The sequence below is a fragment of the Dendrobates tinctorius genome, unplaced genomic scaffold (assembly GCF_039654945.1).
Source record: "Dendrobates tinctorius isolate UK_male_01 unplaced genomic scaffold, ASM3965494v1 ptg000315l, whole genome shotgun sequence".
NCBI classification, from domain to species: Eukaryota; Metazoa; Chordata; class Amphibia; order Anura; family Dendrobatidae; genus Dendrobates; species Dendrobates tinctorius.
In genome coordinates, this window is record NW_027361982.1 from 2,844,087 (window position 1) to 2,867,857 (window position 23,771).

At 49.1% G+C, this 23,771-nt stretch overlaps 1 protein-coding gene across 4 annotated transcripts in view; it reads right to left on the reverse strand.

Moving 5' to 3' along the window:
* The window catches only part of LOC141073818 (uncharacterized), a 52,274-nt gene extending 30,878 nt beyond the window's left edge, over positions 1-21,396 (reverse strand). The window contains exons 1-3 of one of the 4 annotated variants that reach the window (XM_073561273.1): positions 21,130-21,396; positions 1,207-1,318; positions 590-682 (exon numbers count right to left, since the gene is read on the reverse strand). In XM_073561273.1, the coding sequence (XP_073417374.1) occupies positions 590-682; positions 1,207-1,240 (127 nt within the window). In that variant the 5' untranslated portion in view covers positions 1,241-1,318; positions 21,130-21,396. Of the gene's footprint in view, positions 1-589; positions 683-1,206; positions 1,319-21,129 lie in introns of those variants that run through there. The other 3 variants (XM_073561271.1, XM_073561269.1, XM_073561272.1) reach the window with 3 other exon arrangements.
* Positions 21,397-23,771: the final 2,375 nt, after the last annotated feature.

Sequence of the window (23,771 nt, forward strand, 5' to 3'; positions counted from 1 at the left end):
TTCCTGCCGGCCACATCTTTGGGTTCTGTCAGGAAGCGATTGTGAGCGGCTGGAAGGAAGCAGCTTGTACACAATTCTACATCCAAGGGGAAGTCTCCGGGCCCACATGTCAAGTGCAGCGCAGGATGCAGTGGGAATGTGAGCACAGGCAGACAGGAGGCAGCCTTGGTGGTGGTGGGGGAGGCAGGCAGAGGCAGCCATGTGTGTTGCGGTGTGGTGGACGGAGGTGGCCCTATGTGGGGGGAGAAGGCAAACGGAGGTGGCCCTGAGTGGGGGAAGACCCAAAAAAGGGCATGTTGATGACCTATCCATAACATAGTTTATTAATACAACATTGGTGGAGGTCTGACCGCTGGACACCCCCCACTGATCAGCTGCTTTCAGCTCCAGTGGCAGTTGCATGTACAGAGCCGCAATAGCACTGTGTACGAGCTTGAATAGGAGCCGAGCTGAAGTACCAGTAACAGCCACTACATGTTGTATGGAGTTAGTGCTCCTCTCCACGGAAAAGAGCTGATTAGTGGGGCGTGTTGGGTACTAGACCTCCACTCATCTGATAATCAATCCTATTTACTAAATGAATGGTCACCTGCGCTGGTCTCTGAGCATCCGTCACACTGTGGGTCATAAAGGTCTTCCTCCTCGATCTTCACCATGACAGTCGGCTTCACCATGCTACATTCTTCAAGAGAAAAAAAAACAAAATGCAAAACAACAAGAAACTGACTACTGCGTTTAGCTATAAAATGCAGGAGGTCTCCACGGATTCAGGACCTCATCATCTATTTATGGAGATTGCTGGTGACAACGGATGCCGATCTACATCTACTACAGCAGCAGCAGAGGGGATGAATTTATCCACACGCTGCAGAAAAAACACAGAGAGAAGTGACCTCGGAGCAGATTATAAATCCGCAGCAGATCAATTTATTATGCTATTAACTTTCAGCTTTTAATGATACAGGAGTGAAGTCCACGAGACTAAATCTGCGACAATCCTGTGCTACTAAACCCTCAACAAAATCTGCACAATTTGGTGTATGATTTACAATATTACACTGAAGAAAATCAACAGCCCCTTGTCGTGTGCTCAGATGGCGTCTCGCCCCCCCGCTCATAATGCGCTCACACGGCGCCACGGCTCCCCCACGGTGCTAGGCCCATTCTTACCACTAGTAATACATACATACGGCCCTGGGAACCTACCAAGGGACTTGAATGAACGGCAGCGCTCCATCATCAGAGTCCTTCTTAATGCAGAATGCTACACAGGGGAGGACAAAAAAAGCTCCAATCTGTCATTAGAGGCAATGTAATCCTAAAAACAAACAAATCAAACAACTATTATTGCTTTTTTTTTTTTTATCATTACGGCGACACTCAGTATTGACTCATGCAACAAAAATGTTTGCATCTGCTCATTTTACCCGCTGCTACAGGAATCATCTACAAGTTGCAGTCAGCCCAGCAGTGTGAGCCGATTGTCAGCTAAAAGTAACCTGGACCGGGCATCCGGCTGGAAAGGACACTTGATGGGAGGAGCATTGAGTGTCAGCCAATCATACTGTCAGGAACGTTTTACACTGGGATGATTGACAGATAGTGGATACATTTCATTCCAAATGTCCTTTTAAGCTGGATACTAAACTTTGAATATGACTTTCCATATTTGGCAGGCGCTTTATATGCCTGCAGATTGGCGGGCGACAGGTCCTGAGACACCCACCATTTCCTCAATAGACCTCGAGCAGTGCACAGATCAGCAGACTGGAGAACACAGCTCTTGCGGGGTATGGCTTTGTAGCCTATGATTCCTTTTTAATCTATATTGTGTATGTATTAATTCAAGGGCTTTGTACTTCTTTGTCCTGACCTGTGCACTGCTTGGGGGGTCTATTGAGCAATCGGTGAGGGTTTTAGGACCCCCCATCAATGTGCAGGTAAATGCCTGTAAAATGATGAAAGTCAGATTCAAAGCTTAGTAATGCTATACGGGTTATGTGGCAGCGTCCTGAGCCACTCACTTGCATATCAGTCTTTTCCTCACCAGCGGTTTAACAGTTCCTGTAGTTTTAGAGCGCAACTGTCACTTCATAAAGCTTTTGACACAGTAACGTCACGAGTTTTAACTGGTGCGGTCCCGAGGATTAGACAAGGGCCAATTGTTGAAGTGAAAAAGCAGAAGCAACAAACGAGCACTTCTGCTCCTTCACTGTAAGAAAAGTCACGTATGTACACAGTGACTGCACCAGCAGAATAGTGAGTGCAGCTCTGGAGTATAATACAGGATGTAACTCAGGATCAGTAATGTATGTACACAGTGACTGCACCAGCAGAATAGTGAGAGTAGCTCTGGGATATAATACAGGATGTAACTCAGGATCAGTAATGTATGAACACAGTGACTGCACCAGCAGAATAGTGAGTGGCAGCTCTGGAGTATAATACAGGAGGTAACTCAGGATCAGTAATGTAATGTATGTACACAGTGACTGCACCAGCAGAATAGTGAGTGCAGCTCTGGAGTATAATACAGGATGTAACGCAGGATCAGTAATGTAAGGTATGTACACAGTGACTAAACCAGCAGAATAGTGAGTGCAGCTCTGGGGTATAATACAGGATGTACCTCAGGATCAGTAATGTAATGTATGTACACAGTGACTGCACCAGCAGAATAGTGAGTGCAGCCCTGGCGTATAATACAGGATGTAACTCAGGATAAGTAATGTATGTACACAGTGACTGCACCAGCAGAAGAGTGAATGCAGCTCTGGAGTATAATACAGGATATAACTCAGGATAAGTAATGTATGTACACAGTGACTGCACCAGCAGAATTGTGAGTGCAGCTCTAGGGTATAATACAGGATGTAACTCAGGATCAGTAATGTAATGTATGTACACAGTGACTGAACCAGCAGAATACTGAGTGCAGCTCAGAGGTATAATACAGGATGTAACTCAGGGTCAGTATGGTAATGTATTATGGTGTAGTGACCACTGTGTCCACTAGGGGGCGCTGTGTGGGTGTCCCAGGAGAGAGGATGAGTGGCAGGATGCTGAATGATCGTTATGTGGCCTTGGGATGGAAGCTTGAATATGTGTGTTGATCAGCAGAGGTACTGCTGAGCTTTTGCTACACTGTCAGGGAGAGCTTTCCAGGTAGCTGGTGAGACGGGTGGAACCAGCTACCTACAAACCCACCTAGGTGTGTGTTTAAAAACGCCTATAGTAAAGACTGAGCGTGCTTGTAGGATCTGTGATGAGGTCATAGCTATGTGATCTGGTGGGCGTGGCTACGGACCATTTAAGGTGGTCAGGGTAGGTCACATGAGTGAATGCTTGGACCCGGTTGGTCCGTATGGAGGGTCTCGTCTGGGCTGACGTGAGACCGAATGAGGAAGATGTGGCTGCCTTCCTAACAGCACGTGTGGACGCTGTGTTTAATGGCTGCAAGTGCCTGAGAGTTCCCAGGGGAGGGAATGGACGTCTGCAGTGTGGCGAAGCAACCATGAGGTAACCCGGCCACGGGGTGAGATAACTGAGGCTTGAGAGCATGCATATTGGACATTACATAACCTGTGTGACTACAGGGTTAACAGAGTGGAGCTCTGTCATGGACGCTATGCTGTTGATATGAACTTCCTATTGCTTTGGTTTATGATGCTTAATAAACCGCATGGACTGTTGGAGTTATATGAGAAACCTGTGCGGACCTGGTTATTTGGCTGCCTAGCGAGTGTATCCTACCTGAATAACAAGCGCTACCTTACAATTGGTGGAGAATGCTATGGGCAGTGTTGTAGCCTTGTTGCTAGCGGCAACGGACGAAGACTGCAAAATTCGGTTGCTAAGGGCAACAGTTCCAACAGCACATGTTGCAGTGCTGAGCCAGGAGGGCAGACGGTCTTGAAAGCCATGTGATATGCTGACTGGGGTCAGTGGAAGAGACTTTTAGGACACCTCTGCGGTAGAGGGGTCCGAGAACCTGCGCTGCCGGCAGGTGACGGTCGTGAAATCCATGTGATGTGCTGACCGGGGTCAGAGAAAGAGACTGTGGATTGCTATAGGGTGCCTTAATGGATAAGAGGTACCCGAGAACCTGTGTGGTCGACACAGGTAACGGACAGATGTCCGTGTTGTACTGACCGGGGTCAGTGAGAAAGACTGTGTACCTGGAGGGTTCAGTGTGCAAGGTCCTGGAGGGTCAGTGTTGGGAGGTTCTGGGAGAAGAATCGGATCCCTGGAGCACGTTTTGTGACCTTGGACCTGGTGAGGTGTGAGTGTTGGACAGTCTCAGGCGGAGATGGATGTCCTGAAGAGCACCCGCTGAGCCCCTGGACCTGGTGAGGCCGGTGTGTTGGGAAACCCTGGGAGGAGGGTCGGCTCCCTGAATAGCACCAGGTGGGCCCTGTGTGTTGGACGGTCTCAGGAGGAGATGGACGTCCTGAATAGCACACAGACAGGACACGTGAGTTTTGTGTTGTGTGTGTTTTTTTTTTTCCTTTTCCCTCTCAAGTCAGCTTGCAGTGGCTCAGTGGGGCAAGAAGGTGACAAGCGGCTTGCTGTAACTCGGCGGGGTTACGAAGGTGACAAGCGGCTTGCTGTAACTCGGCGGCGTTACAAAGGTGACACCAGCAGCTGTGTGTGAATGGCAGCCGGAGGTGTCGGAGATCGGTGACAGCAGGAGCTGTGGTGGTGCCAACAAGAACTTGTGTGGTATCGTTAAAGACAAACTGCTTTGAGTGTGAACTGTGGTCTAAGGAGACCTGTAGAAAGGACATGGGGAAATCCCGAAAGGGGGCGGTGACCCAAATGGGGGTGGTAACCCAAAAAGGGTGGAGACCCGTAGAATGGGGGCGGAGCATCCCGATGTGAAAAGGCTGGTACAGATGAACTGTTGCTAGGAGCAAATGTCCTATGTCTGTCCTATCTGCCTGGTGAACTACCCATGCGGTACGATGCTAAGGGGGTGTGGCCACCAGATAATGAAGATATAGTTGGTCTGGTCGACCCGGGGAGCCCGGTGACTCTAGTGCGGGTTGCTCCTGATACCCGGCAGAAAGGTGGGGGTTACTTTCAACCACGGGCGCACTGAGTTACCCGGTCGCTAGGGTAGTCTTTGAGACAGGTTGGGACATCGAGGGACAGGATGTAGCAATAGTCCCAAATCTGTCCTGTCCAGTGGTTATTGGCGTCGACTCTAGACTTGTGGGAGAGGGGAGTTCCTCTACAGCAAGGGGTTGGGCTAGCAGACAGTGACACGGTGTCGCTTGCTAAAGTGGACAAGTCAGTTGTAGGAGTGACCGGAAGAGGGGATACATCTGCCCAACTTACGGACCTGACCTCTTGTGACATGACTGATAGTGAGCTGGTAGATGAGACGACTGGAGTAGACACACGGTCAGACGATGACTGGAGGGATCACTCAACTGTTGGGGCTGACCCAGTGGTACCCGTTGAAGATATAATTAGAGAAGTAGTGGTGCGAGACGTGATGGCCAAAAAAGAACAAGACCATAAGATACAGTTGATAAAAGACAGTGGAAGAACATCTCGAACGAGAAAGGGTCCTCAGACAAATGGCCAAGCACAGGGTAGAGGGGCTTGAGAAAGAAGTCTCGGAGCTCAGAGGTCACCTGTCAACCTGGCAAAGCGTGAACAAGACCCTTAGGGAGGAGATGGAAGAACTCAGAGGAGTAGTAAAAGGTCTTCTGCGGGAGAATAGCTTGGACGAAGATTTACAGCGGCTGGGCCCGAGTGATAAGGCGGAACGGCCAGTACCCATCTTGGCAAAGGGTCATGAAGAGATAAAATCTCATGAAGTTTGTGAGCTTAGAACTGAAGAAGACAGTCACCCGGTCGGGTCAACTGTAGTGAGAGAAGTGTCCGTGGTAAAGCCAGAGCCTTCTGTCCAGGAAGAGAGCAAGACCACCACCTTCAAGTCTGTGATTGACGTGCCCGAGGACATGCAAGAAGTGCTGAGGAAGGGGTGCATCAGCCTTTTAACGTCTAGTGTATGGAATTTTTCTTCTGGAGTAGAAGGGTTATTGTAAAATGAAGGGAGGTGGATCTCTTGCGACCTATGAATTTTCCCCGCTACTTTTGGCAGATATGAGGGGTCTGGTTTTAATATCAACTGATCCTGGAAAGTTAACAGGAACGGAGGTTCTATTGAAAGTGCCTGTATGTCGCTGACCCTTCTGGCTGAAGTTAGTGCCACTAGCAGTACTGTCTTAAGAGATAAGTGCTTAAAGGATATTGAGTCTAACAGTTCAAAGGGGGAGCGTGTTAGGGCATCTAGTACCAGATTCAAGTCCCAGGGAGGCACTCTGGGTATGTGTACTGGTTCGCTCCGTTCACAGGCAGAGATGAATCTGGCTATCCATCTATTGCCTGCCACGTTATAACTATAGAGGGCCCCTAGAGCAGACACTTGAATTTTTAGTGTGTTGACGGATAGCCCTAGATCTTTCCCTTTTTTTGTAGAAATTGTAGAATGGGTGTTATCGGGACTTCTCTTGAGTCGGTAGCTGTGTGGAACTCTAGGAACTTCCTCCATACCCTGGTATAAATCTTTGTAGTAGCCAATTTTCGACTCTGTAGGAGGGTATTGACTAGTCCCTCCATGAACCCTCTTGCTCTCAACATTTCCCTTTCAAGTTCCAAGCCATCAAGTGGAGATTGTCCACTTGAGGATGGAAGAATGGCCCCTGAGAGAGGAGCTTGTGGGTTGAGGAGAGCACCCAAGGGTCTGTCACTGACATTGCCTGTAGGCACGAAAACCATGGCCTCCTGGGCCGAAATGGCGCTATTAAGATTATTCTCGCCTTTTCTGCCTTGATCTTCCTGATAACCTGCTTGGAGGGCATTCAGAATTTCCAGACAGTTTGGTCACGTTCAGGGAAGTGAACCTTCACCCCTGTCTGTTTTGTTTGGTGGCAAAGAGATCTATCTTGGGAAGAACCCACAGTGACACGATGTGTTTGAATATTTTCCGGCTCAGGCACCATTCCCATAACGTGTGGCGACTTAGGAAGTCTGCTTCCGAATGGTCTCTTCCTCTTATGTGGAGAGCAGAGAGAGACAAAAATTGCTTTTCGGCTAATTATAAGATTTTTCTTGTGGAAGACATCAGGCTGTTTGATCGAGTTCCGCCTTGCATGTTCAGATATGCTACCACTGTGGTGTTGTCTGAAAGGATTCTCACGTATTCCCCTTGTAGCTGTAGAAAGAAGTGATATAATGCATGACTAACGGCATTCAGCTCTTTTAAGCTTGAGGAATATTGTCTCTTGCTTATATCCCACTGGCCTTGGGAGAAGGTCCTTCCCATATGAGCCCCCCCATCCTGCAGGGCTGGCATCAGTAGTAACTATACGGGAAGGTGTTATCACCCATGGCACTCCTCCCGATAGATTATTGTCAGCTAACCACCATACTAGGGAAGTTAGGACTGTTTGGGATAAGGTGATTTTCTTTGCCAAATTCCCTCGGACACAAGCCTCCTCTAGGAGAATCTAGTGTTGCAGTTCCCTGGTGTAGAACTGGGCCCACTGAACCGCTGGGATGCAGGAGGTAAGGGACCTTAAGAGGGACACTGCTTCCCTCAAGGACATGCATGGTTTGTCAATTGCTAATGTGATCTTTGTTTTGATCATTGCAATCTTTACCTGTGGTAGCAGACATTTTTGCTTTATGGAGTCTAGTTGGAGGCCTAGGAAGTACTGGACGGATTGTGGCTCGACTCTGGACTTCTTGAAGTTTATTATCCAACCTAGAGCCTGTAGGGATAAGATTGCATCAGCAACTCGTCTATTACACTGTCGAGTTGAGTTCCCTATTATTAAGTCGTCCAGATAGGGTATTATCAAGGTGTCTTTCTGGCGTAGGAAGGCCATTACTTCCAGCATCACCTTTGTAAAGACCCGTGGTGCGATGGAGAGGCCGAATGGCATGGCTGTGAACTGGAGATGGTGTATGGTGTCCTCGAGGGACACCGCCACTCTGAGGTATTTCTGATACCTGTAATGGATGGGAAGATAATAAGCATCCTTTATATCTAGGCCCCCCCATCATGCAATTGGGGAAGAGAAGTTTAATTGTAGATCTAATAGACTCCATCTTAAATCGTTGATTTTTGACAAATGTATTTAGCTTTTTCAGGTCGATAATTGTCCAGAAAGAGCCATCTGGCTTAGGAACCAGAAAAAGAGGGGAGTAAAATCCACTCCTTTCCTGCCCTTTGGGCACATGGACCAATACTTTTTGGTCTAACAAGCTTAGAATCTCAACTTCCAGGGCTTGCTGTTGGATTGTTGAGTTGAGAGATGTTATAATAACCGAGTTATGGGGGACATGATGGAACTCTATCTTTAGCCCATTTCTAACAATGTTCAGAACCCAAGAACTGGCTGTGATTTTTCCCATTCTCGGAGGAAAAAGGTTAGTCTTCCTCCTACTGGAGGGACTAGCCCTTTAGTTTCTGTCTCTACGGGAGGAGGATTCCTTAAATATGACACCTTTGTTCTTGTCCTCCTTTGTGGCCCAACGATTCTGGTTTTCCGTTGGCCTTCCTCTGCCAAATGGCCGTCTCCTAAACACCCTCCTATAAACTGGGAGAGAGGAGTTAGGGAAGCCCTTTTTACTTTCTTTCGCCTTGGTGAGGATCTCATCTAAGGTTTTCCCGAACAGAAACTCACCCTCACAAGGGATGGCACAAAGCTTTGCCTTGGATTGGGTATTGCCTCTCCAGCTTTTAAGCCATAGACCACTCCTGGCGTTAAGTATGCCTGCTGTCCTGGCTGCCAAGCTTAACGAGTCAGCAGAAGCGTCCGCTATAAACACAGCCACGCCACGGATCATGGGAACAGCGGCTCGTAATCTGTCTCTGGAGGCCTTTTGGTCTATTTGCTGGTCTAGTTGATCAATCCAGACCAGCATAGAACGGGCAGTGCAAGTGCTGGCTATTGTCGGCTTAAACATGCCGGTAGCTGCCTCCCATGCCCTTTTCAGTGAGGCATCGGCCTTACGGACGAGTGGATCTTTTAGTACGCCTGCGTCCTCTACAGATAAGGCTGATTGTTTTGAGGTAGAGGCGACCGCAGCGTCCACTTTCGGGACCTTAGACCACATTATCAACTCCTCGTCACTGAAGGAGTACCTTCTCCTTGAGGCCGAGGGGAGATAACCTCTCTAGTCCTGTTTCTCCCATTCTTTCTTAACCAGGGCTTTTATGGCTGGTATAACAGGGAAGGCTCTCCTCTTCCTATCAGTTAGTCCTACAAACATTAATTCTTGCGTTGTTTGCGGCTCCCTTGTGTCTGTGCACCACATGGTGTTTCTCACAGACTTAACCAAGTTGTCCATGTCCTCTAAGGGGAAACACGAACACCCCTCCATATCTGAGGAGGATGACGATGTGGATGCGTTAGAGCTATCAGAGATCACAGCCTCATCCTTGACAGAGTGAGCTGGCCACAGTCAGTTTCTTAGTATGTGTAGGTGTACTACTAGACCGGGTTAGGGCCCGTAACTTCTGTGGCTGACGCTGATGTCGCAGTCTCATTAATGCATTTTTTACATAGCCTTTTTTTTTTTTTAAGCCTGAGGAGGAGACGTAGTGAAGAGGAGAAGAGGGAGAGAGGAAGAGATGTATTTGTCAGCTTGACAGGCAGGGAATCGTCCACTCACCCAGAGAAGCTGTAAGTACCGGATCAGGAGGCTGAGATGGGGGCTTGTTGGTGTGGCTTTTGTCCAAGGTACCTCTGCCAGAGTGGTCCTTGGATGCCACAGTGTCACCTGCAAGACATGCTTGCACGCTAAACCCTCTGCAGCAGGGTTTTTTTTTTGTGCTCCATTATTTTGACGGTACCCCCCCCCCCGGGAGCGCCTCCTCAGGGTAGGCGCAGCTAATTTGCGCGGACTCGACCTGGTATACGGACGCCGAGCTGCGCCGCTGAATATTGTCCCTTTTTTTTTTTTTTTATCTCTTGCAGCTTCTGCGGGGAGGGGGCGGGGAGCACTTTACATGCTTATGCGCGGTCTCACGATGCTCCTGAGACCGCGCATGCGCCCTGCCGCTGAGGATTCTCTAGTGACCAGGAAGTTCCCCCTTACCACTTCCGGTATCGGCGCTGCATATGCGTCCTCCCTCTGGGCGCTGAAGCCATGGGAAAACGGAGGCTGCATCTGTTCCCTCCGGTTCCGCGCTCCCACACGGACCGGGACGGCCATCTCCGGACCCCGGTGGCGTGTGTATATGCAGGAGAACCCCGGGCGGCCTCACCCGGACCCGTTGTTTCTGCCATTGCTGCTGCGGCTGTTCAGACGAGGAGGGAGCAGGATTACAGCACTCCCCCGTTGCTGCTTCTGGACCGGAACCCCTGCCGTTCCCACAGAGACTGCAAAGGCGGTTCCCTTGGCCCAGGTATGTCTGTAGAAAAATCCTGCTGTTTCCCATCGGAACAGGAAACCAACTGAGGAGGAGAGGCGGACCGCCCTCTTTTATCTCTGTAGGTTTCCTGTTCCTATTGGTAGATCCCTCTCTCCAGTAGGTGCTGTCGTGGCGAAGGGTAAAAAGTGTAACAGTAGCCTAAATGAGAGACTTTCCTTTTCCTGTATACATCTGTATTCAGGGAAACCACTGAAGAGGATAGATAGTCATTTCGCCTACTAAACAGAATTGCAGCTCTGGGCCTGACTGCAGATTAGACATCCAGTGCACGGTCTGATACTCGCTCCACCGGCGGCAGACATCACATGCTGCTGTGAACTGAGCTATTTTCCACCCCATTCCTCACCACCATGATGTGATTTCTCTTAGTGAACTAGAACCAGCAGCCATCACAAGACAGAAAAAAGGCTGCAGGGTTTTCGTAGAAAATACGAGAGAGAGCTGTGTGCGCACAAAATATCTATCGATAGTTGTGTGAAGTCACAAAGAGAAAACATTCTCAAATATCCAAAAAGGGAACTCTGAATGAATGGGTGGTTTGCAACTTAGGTACAGCTGGATTAACATTAAAGTTGTTAATATCCGGTTATCTCCCGGTGACCAGATAAATAGTGTAAAAAGCACCATGGACGGGTATTGCAATTTAGCTCCTACTGAAGAGAATAAAATCTGAGCTGCAGTACCCAAGAATAGCCACTGTACAGTGTGTGGCACTGTGCTGATCTGGCTCTGTCCATCCAGCCTCTGCAGGAGCTGGTAAAAGCTGATCGGTGGGGGTGCCATGTATCAGACCACCAAGATGTGATCCTAATGACCGGCTATCAATATGTAAATACTGGACAACCCCTTTAAAAGATGGCGCTGTGGATCCTCACTAATTAGCTACAAAGTGAGTCTCTCTGGAGGACCCGGCACTTCTATATATTAGGCCGGGGTCAGACTTGCGAGAAACTCGGCCGAGTCTCGCACATCAATACCCAGCACTGCCACCTGGATCGGAGCGTTCAGCTGCATAGAAATACATGCAGCTGAACGCTCCGGTCCGAGTGCCGGGTATTAAGATGCGAGACTCGTCAGAGTTTCTCACATGTGTGATCCTGGCCTTACACAGGTTATTGAGTTCAATAGGAATAGTACAATGCCTCATTTCCCCTGTGGGGGCGCTGCAGGGAATACATAGAATATACAGTTGATCACTAGGGACAGACGGATGACTGTCAGGAGATCCCTGCCCGGCACTGTCCATGTTTATGGCCCTCTGTAAAACTTCCGCATGTTCTACATTCACCAGATTTGCTAGGTGCCTGCTTACTTTACTATTTTGGCTTCTGTGGCCAATCTCATTAAACGGAATCTGTCACCCCATTTTCGGCCTAAGAGATGCGGCCACCGCCATCAGGGGTTTATCTACAGCATTCTGTAATGCTGTAGATAAGCCCCCTGATGAAACCTGAAAGAGAAGAAAAACAAGTTAGATTATACTCCCCGGGGGCGGGGCGGTGGGTGTCGCGGTCCGGCGCCTTCCATCTTCTAGCGATGCTGTCCTCCTGTGCAGGCGTACTTTATTTTCCCTGTTGAGGGCAGAGTAAAGTACTGCAGTTCGCAGGCGCCGGGAAAGGTCAGAGAGGTCCGGTGCCTGCGAACTGCAGTACTCTGCTCTGCCCTCAACAGGGAAAATAAAGTACGCCTGTGCAGGAGTGCAGCATGAAGGAGGAGGACGGCATCTCAAAAAGATGGCAGGCGCCGGACCAGACCGTGACACCCATCAGACCGGAGCGGATCCCCGGGTGTGTATAATATAACTCATTTTTCTTACCTTTCAGGTTACATCGGGGGCTTATCTATAGCATTACCGAATGCTGTAGATAAGCCCCTGATGGCGGTGGCCGCATCTTATAGGCCAAAAATGGGGTGACAGATTCCCTTTAATAAATTGCCAAAGCTAACCCGAAGCACAGAAGTCTGTGTGCACATAGAGCCAGATGTCATCACAGCAGCCATATTACATCCAGACCCTAAATACAAAACACACGTTTCACATTCAATTCTGCCAAACGACCAAGTTATCCGGTTGACTGCAGAGCGGGTGACGTGTTGACCGCCCTACCCCCATAGCCACAGGCACATATGGAGGGGAAGCGCGGTGCTCTGCAGACCATTACTCCACAGCTCTGCTCACATCTGCGTCATGCCTTCTGTATATAACAGAGCCACTATGCTCTACAAATCCACGACACGACGCACACCGCAGTGACAATCATTGATGGAGGCTCAAAAAAAAAAAACCCAAAATAACTCAAAACCACTAATTTTTTCACAAGTCAGGCAACTGAAAAAATGTAAGACTGCTATGCCAAAATTAAAGTCTCTAACCACCACCCCTCGTATAGTGATATAAGGGGATTGTATTTGTAATAATAGTCAGTGTCCCCAATAAAGGGGCTGCCCACTATTGAACATGGACCCTAAAAGGAAAAGCTCCAAGTGATACTGATAAGAACGTTTCCCTGCTGATTCATAACGCCGCAGAGCAGGAAAAAGCACATGGAAAGCGCTGCACCAATACTGATGGAGGAGACCATGGTGTAAACTGCTTGTGCAAATATATCAGCTCGCATACCTTTCCACCTGGGCGCAGACACGAGACGCTACGCATGAAGCCGTCCGGCTATACATCCTGCAACTCCTCCAAGAATTGTTTACATGAATCCCCGTCCGATGTTACAGATCAAAGTGGGAATAACTTGAAAAAGCATTATATCCTCGTCTTCCATCTCCAGGCCTCCATCACACGCAAGTATCACGATCAGCAATTTGCATCAGTATTTGTAAGTCAAAACCAGGAGCAGATCCAACGTCCGACACGTGCAAATCTCTCCATTATATTTCATCTCATTTTTTTTCTTTGCTGCTTTTGGTTTTGGCTTACAAATACTGATGCAAAAGACCAAATACGCCCCCGTCACAGAGACCTCAGGCACCAGAAGTACTAGGCTTTGTTTCAGATCTGAGCCTCAATGACTAGTAAATCATAACGATCACTTTTATTTCTATGGCGCCAACATACTCCGCTGTGCTGCACACATCAGAGGGGAAACGCACAGACAATAAAAAGAGTAACACAACGCAGAGACACCAAGGAGCGAGGTCCGTGCTCCAAGATACAACCTAGGACACAGGGGGTAATGCTGTAATACCCTCGACACCGCTTGGCACCAGCACCCATCCAGTGCCCAGTATAACCCCATCATGTACAGAGAGGGAGGCTGGTGTGCTGTCAATGCTCCCTACAGGAGTTATAATAACTAGACACATAATACACTAAGCTCATAATTACCAATATCAGTGATCCCCATAATATAGGGGATGAGGTACTGACACTGGGGAACACGACTACTGCACTGCAACAGGCACCATAATGGCTAACACTCCCAATACACAGGACACACTGGGTGCACTAAACGACCCATAAGGGAATGTGCAGACGTTCAGTAAGTGGCAGAATTTTGGACACAGCACATGTCCGCTGCATCCAAAGTGCTGCCGGCTACTGAACGCAGGCGATTCCTCATGAGGTCATTGAACCGTGCGGAATCATCACGTCCAATACATTGTACGGGTGACCTTTCCCTTGCGGAGACTGAGCGTCTCTGCAAGATAGACATGCTGCGGTCTGAAAAGACGAGTCGCATGTCCATTTCCGTAGGTGAGCCGCGGGCGTCGGTGCACGCATAGTGAAAATGAGGATGAGTGACCTCATTGAGATCAACATCCAACACTGCGGAGACACTATCACGTTTCTCAACGCAGTGATGCTAGAGCAATGCCCCCATCCCTTATGGGAAATATGCAAAAACATGTAAATCAACAGCCGCGGAGACACCATCACATGTTTCTCAACGCAAGCAATGACTAGCCAGGTCTTTCCCAGGGAAGGAACAACCACGGGAAGGGCAGTCTCCAATGAAGGAAACCACCTATGCCAAAACATGGTATCCATCCACAGGCATTGCTCCTACTATCCAGTTTCCTACTCCACACTGATGAGGGGCAATACCCCGAAACAGCTGTCTGTGGATGGATACCATGTTTTGGCATAGGTGGTTTCCTTCATTGGAGACTGCCCTTCCCGTGGTTGTTCCTTCCCGGGGAAAGACCTGGCTAGTCATTGCTTGCGTTAAGAAACATGTGATGGTGTCTCAGCGGCTTGTGTTTTGCATGTTTTTGCATATTTCCCATAAGGGATAGGGGCATTGCTCTAGAATCACTGCGTTGAGAAACATGTGATGGTGTCTCCGCAGTGTTGGATGTTGATCTCCATGAGTTCATTCAGTGTTGGATGTTGATCTCCATGAGTTCATTCATCCTCATTTTTCACAGTCTTTTACTAGGCATTGCTCCTACTAGCCAGTTTCCTACTCCACACTGATGAGGGGCAATACCCCGAAACAGCTGTCCGTGGATGGATACCATGTTTTGGCATAGGTGGTTTCCTTCATTGGAGACTGCCCTTCCCGTGGTTGTTCCTTCCCGGTGAAAGACCTGGCTAGTCATTGCTTGCGTTGAGAAACATGTGATGGTGTCTCCGCGGCTGTTGATTTACATGGTGCACGCTTAGTGGGCATAGGATTTCTTGAAACCCCATCCACTATGTTGTAACATTTGGACGTTGAACAAGCACGCAGCGTCCAACCTGCAGTGATGACTGACCATGTGCACCTACCCTAATAGGATCCACACCACACACACGCTATACCGGGGGCCGTTCTCCACACCACACACACGCTATAACGGCGGCCGTTCTACACCACACACACATACTACTATACCGGGGGCCGTTCTACACCACACACACATACTACTATACCGGGGGCCGTTCTACACCACACACACATACTACTATACCGGGGGCCGTTCTACACCACACACACATACTACTATACCGGGGGCCGTTCTACACCACACACACATACTACTATACCGGGGGCCGTTCTACACCACACACACATACTACTATACCGGGGGCCGTTCTACACCACACACACATACTACTATACCGGGGGCCGTTCTACACCACACACACATACTACTATACCGGGGGCCGTTCTACACCACACACACATACTACTATACCGGGGGCCGTTCTACACCACACACACATACTACTATACCGGGGGCCGTTCTACACCACACACACATACTACTATACTACTATACTATCTTAAACACCTTGACCTACACTCATTCTCCGAATCCCTCCTCCCTCTTACAGATATAAGTTCCTTACACAATGCGGATGACGCTGCCGCTCTATATAACACCACAATAGCTGTAGCTTTGGAATCCGCTGCCCCACTTACACATACCAAAACTCGCAAAATCAACAGACAGCCCTGGCACACCAGCCTGACCAAAGAGCTGAGGCGAGCTTCCAGGGCTGCTGAGCGCAGATGGAAAAGATCCCACTCCAACGAGCATTTCATCGCATTCAAACAGTCCCTCACTACTTTCAAGACCACACTCGCCACAGCTAAACAAACCTACTTCTCATCTCTCATATCCTCCCTGTCTCACAACCCTAAACAGTTATTCAACACCTTCAATTCTCTCCTCCGCCCCCCAGCACCTCCTCCCTCCCCACTCATCTCAGCTGAAGACTTTGCCTCATTTTTCAAGCAGAAAATTGATAACATCAGGGACAGTTTTGGTCAACAACCCCCAGAGCCCTTCCTCCCGACTTCCCAGCCCTCCACCTTCAAAACCAACTTCTCCACCATTACAGAAGATCGACTCTCCACTCTACTCTCAAGATCACATCTCACCACCTGTGCACTCGACCCGATCCCATCCCACTTCATCCCAAACCTCACCACAGTCTTCATCCCAACCCTAACCCATCTCTTCAACCTATCACTAACAACTGGTGTTTTCCCCTCAAGCTTTAAACATGCCTCCATCACACCTATCCTCAAAAAGCCCTCTCTTGACCCATCCTCTGCATCTAGCTATCGCCCTATATCACTTCTCCCATACGCCTCCAAGCTACTGGAACAACACGTCTACCTTGAACTGTCCTCCCATCTCTCTTCTTGCTCCCTCTTCGACCGCTTACAATCTGGCTTCCGGTCACACCACTCCACTGAAACTGCCCTTACTAAGGTCACCAATGACCTCTTAACTGCCAAGAGCAAGCGACACTACTCTGTCCTCCTCCTCCTGGACCTGTCGGCTGCCTTTGACACAGTGGACCATTCCCTATTATTACAGACCCTCTCATCCCTCGGCATCACAGACTTGGCCCTCTCCTGGATCTCATCATACCTAACAGACCGGACATTCAGCGTCTCCCACTCACACACCACCTCCTCACCTCGCCCCCTATCTGTCGGAGTCCCACAAGGTTCAGTCGTAGGGCCCCTGCTGTTCTCTATTTACACCTTTGGCCTGGGACAGCTCATAGAATCTCATGGCTTTCAGTATCATCTTTATGCTGATGACACACAGATCTACATCTCTGGACCAGATATCACCTCCCTACTAACCAGAATCCCTCAATGTCTGTCCACTATTTCATCCTTCTTCTCCACTAGATATCTGAAACTCAACATGGACAAAACAGAATTCATCATCTTTCCCCCATCTCACGTGACCCCCCCTACGAACCTATCAATTACAGTAAATGACTGCCCACTCTCCCCAGTCCCACAAGCTCGCTGCCTCGGAGTAATCCTTGATGCTGATCTCTCCTTCAAACCACATATCCAAACCCTTTCCACTTCCTGCCGACTTCAACTCAAAAATATTTCACGCATCCGTTCATTCCTCACCCAAGAATCTGCAAAAACCCTAGTCCATGCCCTCATCATCTCTCGCCTTGACTACTGCAACCTCATGCTCTGCGGCCTCCCCTCAAACACTCTCGCACCCCTCCAATCTATTCTAAACTCTGCTGCCCGGCTAATCCACCTGTCCCCCCGCTATTCCCCAGCTTCTCCCCTCTGTCAATCCCTTCACTGGCTCCCAATTGCCCAGAGACTCCATTACAAAACCCTAACCATGACATACAAAGCCATCCACAACTTGTCTCCTCCATACATCTGTGACCTCGTCTCCCGGTACTTTCCTGCACGCAACCTCCGATCCTCACAAGATCTCCTTCTCTACTCCCCTCTTATCTCCTCTTCCCACAATCGCATACAAGATTTCTCTCGCGCATCACCCCTACTCTGGAACTCTCTACCACAACATATCAGACTCTCACCTACCATCGAAACCTTCAAAAAGAGCCTGAAGACCCACCTCTTCCGACAAGCCTATAACCTGCAGTAACCACCGATCGACCAAACCGCTGCACGACCAGCTCTACCCTCGCCTACTGTATTATCAACCATCCCTTGAAGATTGTGAGCCCTCGCGGGCAGGGTCCTCTCTCCTCCTGTACCAGTTATGACTTGTATTGTTTAAGATTATTGTACTTGTTTTTATGTATACCCCCCTCACATGTAAAGCGCCATGGAATAAATGGCGCTATAACAATAAATAATAATAATACCGGGGGCCGTTCTACACCACACACACATACTACTATACCGGGGGCCGTTCTACACCACACACACATACTACTATACCGGGGGCCGTTCTACACCACACACACATACTACTATACCGGGGGCCGTTCTACACCACACACACATACTACTATACCGGGGGCCGTTCTACACCACACACACATACTACTATACCGGGGGCCGTTCTACACCACACACACATACTACTATACCGGGGGCCGTTCTACACCACACACACTATACCGGGGGGCCGTTCTACACCACACACACTATACCGGGGGGCCGTTCTACACCACACACACTATACCGGGGGGCCGTTCTACACCACACACACATACACACTATACCGGGGGCCGTTCTACACCACACACACATACATACACACTATACCGGGGGCCGTTCTACACCACACACACACATACATACACACTATACCGGGGGCCGTTCTACACCACACACACACATACATACACACTATACCGGGGGCCGTTCTACACCACACACACACATACATACACACTATACCGGGGGCCGTTCTACACCACACACACACATACATACACACTATACCGGGGGCCGTTCTACACCACACACACATACACACTATACCGGGGGCCGTTCTACACCACACACACATACATACACACTATACCGGGGGCCGTTCTACACCACACACACATACATACACACTATACCGGGGGCCGTTCTACACCACACACACATACATACACACTATACCGGGGGCCGTTCTACACCACACACACATACATACACACTATACCGGGGGCCGTTCTACACCACACACACATACATACACACTATACCGGGGGCCGTTCTACACCACACACACATACATACACACTATACCGGGGGCCGTTCTACACCACACACACATACATACACACTATACCGGGGGCCGTTCTACACCACACACACATACATACACACTATACCGGGGGCCGTTCTACACCACACACACATACATACACACTATACCGGGGGCCGTTCTACACCACACACACATACATACACACTATACCGGGGGCCGTTCTACACCACACACACATACATACACACTATACCGGGGGCCGTTCTACACCACACACACATACATACACACTATACCGGGGGCCGTTCTACACCACACACATACATACTATACGGGGGGGCCGTTCTACACCACACACATACATACTATACGGGGGGCCGTTCTACACCACACACATACATACTATACGGGGGGCCGTTCTACACCACACACATACATACTATACGGGGGGCCGTTCTACACCACACACATACATACTATACGGGGGGCCGTTCTACACCACACACACACACACTATACCGGGGGCCGTTCTACACCACACACAGAAAAACAGTATAACAAACGTACAAAAATACTCTGCTGTGAAAAAGTAACAGTAAACAGCAAGCGCTAGTAAAAAAAATAAAACAGGGTATTTAGTTGACGCGTATTTTGCAAAAAACGTATACTAAGCCGCTCTACCAAACGTCAAGGTAACCCCATTAGAACAGTCCCTAACCGATGTATTTAAAAACCTGACCATGTGTATGGTACCTATAGGAGCAGAATTCAGACAGGTAATGTCCAGTGTGGACACGCTATAGGAGACGGCTTTTATGTGCAGCATGTCCACATCAGACAAGGGAGGGGTGGAAACCTCCCTAATCTTGCAAAAACAAGAAACCACACACGCTATACCGGGGGCCGTTCTACACCATACACACGCTATACCGGGGGCCGTTCTACACCATACACACGCTATACCGGGGGCCGTTCTACACCATACACACGCTATACCGGGGGCCGTTCTACACCATACACACGCTATACCGGGGGCCGTTCTACACCATACACACGCTATACCGGGGGCCGTTCTACACCATACACACGCTATACCGGGGGCCGTTCTACACCATACACACGCTATACCGGGGGCCGTTCTACACCATACACACGCTATACCGGGGGCCGTTCTACACCATACACACGCTATACCGGGGGCCGTTCTACACCATACACACGCTATACCGGGGGCCGTTCTACACCATACACACGCTATACCGGGGGCCGTTCTACACCATACACACGCTATACCGGGGGCCGTTCTACACCATACACACGCTATACCGGGGGCCGTTCTACACCATACACACGCTATACCGGGGGCCGTTCTACACCATACACACGCTATACCGGGGGCCGTTCTACACCATACACACGCTATACCGGGGTCGTTCTACACCACACACACGCTATACCGGGGTCGTTCTACACCACACACACGCTATACCGGGGTCGTCCTACACCACACACACGCTATACCGGGGGTCGTTCTACACCACACACACGCTATACCGGGGGTCGTTCTACACCACACACACGCTATACCGGGGGTCGTTCTACACCACACACACGCTATACCGGGGGTCGTTCTACACCATACACACGCTATACCGGGGGCCGTTCTACACCATACACACGCTATACCGGGGGCCGTTCTACACCATACACACGCTATACCGGGGGCCGTTCTACACCATACACACGCTATACCGGGGGCCGTTCTACACCATACACACGCTATACCGGGGGCCGTTCTACACCAGACACACGCTATACCGGGGGTCGTTCTACACCACACACACGCTATACCGGGGGTCGTTCTACACCACACACACGCTATACCGGGGGTCGTTCTACACCATACACACGCTATACCGGGGGCCGTTCTACACCATACACACGCTATACCGGGGGCCGTTCTACACCACACACACGCTATACCGGGGGTCGTTCTACACCATACACACGCTATACCGGGGGCCGTTCTACACCATACACACGCTATACCGGGGTCGTTCTACACCATACACAAGCTATACCGGGGTCGTTCTACACCATACACACGCTATACCGGGGTGGCGCTCTACACCACACACACGCTATACCGGGGTGGCGCTCTACACCACACACACTATACCACACATAGTACGGTGGCGATAGTGGGTCACTACATCGCCCGGTGTAGGTCGGGTATGACCACGCCCACCACATAAGTGATGAACACATCTGACCTGTGCACGTCCAGGTCCGCAGCGGCGCCGCACTCAGGTAAAAGCCACAGCGCGGAGCAGCCGGCAGTCACCCGCGGCAGCCATTTCTAGTTCGTAGCATTACGTGGGGTTGTGGCAAACACATCTGGTAAGCGATAGGCTATGCGTGTGACATCGCGGCCAGGAGGATTATGGGAAGGTGAGTTCTCTTTGATTCTTTCTAAGGAAAAAGCTTCCAGTGATGAACTGCATTTCCCAGAAGGCATCACGGGAACGTCAGCTGATGGAAATCAGCCAATAAGAAAGCCAGAGCGATGATTTTCGTCAGCGTCTCAGAGTTTAGAGACGGAGTGTGGGAAGGTCACGGCAGTGTGAGGGAGAGGCGGAGCACGCTGAGAAACCGACAGAAATCAGGGGCGTGAACTATTTTAATGTGTGAAAAACTACATTGCTCTAAAATCTGAATTTGATTAATTAACCGGCTGCTTCCTTGGGTTTTATTTTTTTATTGTTAACCCCTTCACAGCGTAGCACTTTTTTCTTTTTGCGTTTCTGTTTTTGCTCCCATCTTCTGAGAACCATAACTTTATTTTTCTAGCAATATGGCCATGTGAGGACTTAATTTTTGCAGGACGAGTTCATACCGCCCATCTTTTGAAGAAGGGAAAGAGGGTCAAAGACTGCACGCCCCCGACCACTCCCATCTCACAACTAGTCACACCCATGTCCACGCCCAACCGCACCCATTTAGCACTGCTGATCACACTGACTGGTACTGGCATTATGGGCACAGTGGCTGGTACTGTGGGCACACTGACTGGTACTGAGAAAAAGAAAGAACGAACAGAGAGAGAGAAAAAAGAAAACAGAGAAAGAAAGGAGAGAGAAAAAAAGAACAGAGAAGAAAGAACAGAGAGAAAGAAAGAGGGGAAAGAAAGAACAGAGAAAGAAAGAGGGGAAAGAACAGAGAGCGAAAGAAAGAACAGAGAGGGGGAAAGAAAGTAAGAACAGAAAAATAAAGAGGGGAATAAAGAAAACAGAGAGAGAAAAAGAAAGAACAGAGAGAGAAAGAAAACAACAGAAAGAAAGAACAGATAAAGAAAGAACAGGGAGAAAGAGAAAGGAAGAACAGAGAGAAAGAAAGGTGAAAGAAAGAGCAGAGCAAAAAAAACAACCAAGTGAGGAAAAAAGGGGAAAGAAAGAACAGAGAGAAAGAAAGAACAGAGAAAGAAAGGGGACAGAAAAAAAGAACAGAGAGAGAGAAAGAAAGTAAAAAGTAAAGAGAAAGAACAGAGAAAGAAAGAGGGGAAAGAAAAAGAAAGATTAGAGAGAGAAAGAAAGAACAGAGAGAGAAAAAAAGACATGGAAAGAAAGAACAGAGAGAAAGAAAGGGGAAAGAAAGAACAGAGAAAGAGGGGAAAGAAAGAACAGAGAAAAAGAGAAAGAACAGAGAGAGAGAGAGAAAGGGGACAGAAAAAAAGAACAGAGAGAGAAAGAAAGGGGAAAGAAAGAGGGAAAAGAAAGAACAGAGAGAAAGAAAGAGGGGAAAGACAGAAAGAACAGAGAAAGAAGGGAAAGAAAGAACAGAAAGAAAGAAAGGGGAAAGAAAGAGGGGACATAAAAAAGAACAGGGAGAGCGAAAGAAAGAAAGAATAGAAAGAAAGAGAGCAGAGAGAAAGAAAGAAATAGGGGAAAGAAAGAACAGAGTGAGACAGAAAGAACAGAGAAAGAGAAAGAAGGAAAGAAAGAAAGAAAGGGAAATAAAGAACAGAGAGATGAGGGGAAAGAAAGAACAGAGAGAGAACAGAGAGAAAGAAAGAAGTAAAGAAAGAAAAGAGAGAAAGAAAGAGGAAAGAAAAGGGAAAGAAAGAACAGAGAGAGAGAAAAAAAAGAAAGATTAGAGAGAGAAAGAAAGAACAGAGAGAAAGAAAAAGAGAGGGAAAGACAGAACAGAGAATGAGAAAGAAACAGAGAGAAAGAAAGAAACAAAGAAAGATTCTATAAAGATACTATAGCAGCCCGGCTCCCTTTGTAATGCCCACCTGAGCCTCCCGGTGCAGGACATATAATGATCCGCTAACATGACCGACATCCCCAATTTCAATGCGATCCTGCTGTCCGCGCTGTCGGAGGAGGACATTGTGATGGATCTGAAGCATTCCTGGTTCTGTCACAATTTCCTCATGAAACTACCTCATTTCCGCTCAGCTTCCAGCACATCACTTCCGGTGGACTGTCATGTGCGAGTTTTAAAGTGCTCCTCGGGGCTCCGCCATGTACTCCTGTGTCCGTGGGAAAAGCCCGCTTTGTATGCCTTGTACACACTTGGCTCCGCTCCGTACATCCGTACACATATGTCTCCACTCCGTACACACACGGCTCCGCTCCGTACACCAAGTACACACACGACTCCGCTCCGTACACCAAGTACACGCGCGGCTCTTTTTCCATGGGCTGAAGAATGTCTTGAGCTTCCATTCTTTCCTTTAGTTGGTCAGGGCATGGCTTTAGATCAGTAGCGTAGCTACCGGGGGGGCAGAGGGGGCGGTGGCCCCGGGCCCCGCGCTCTCAGGGGGCCCACCCGGCGCTACGCTACAGATGCACTTTGCGGCAGAGCAGGGAGAGTCTGGCCGATATAGGCCCCTGAGCAGGCGGGGGGCCCG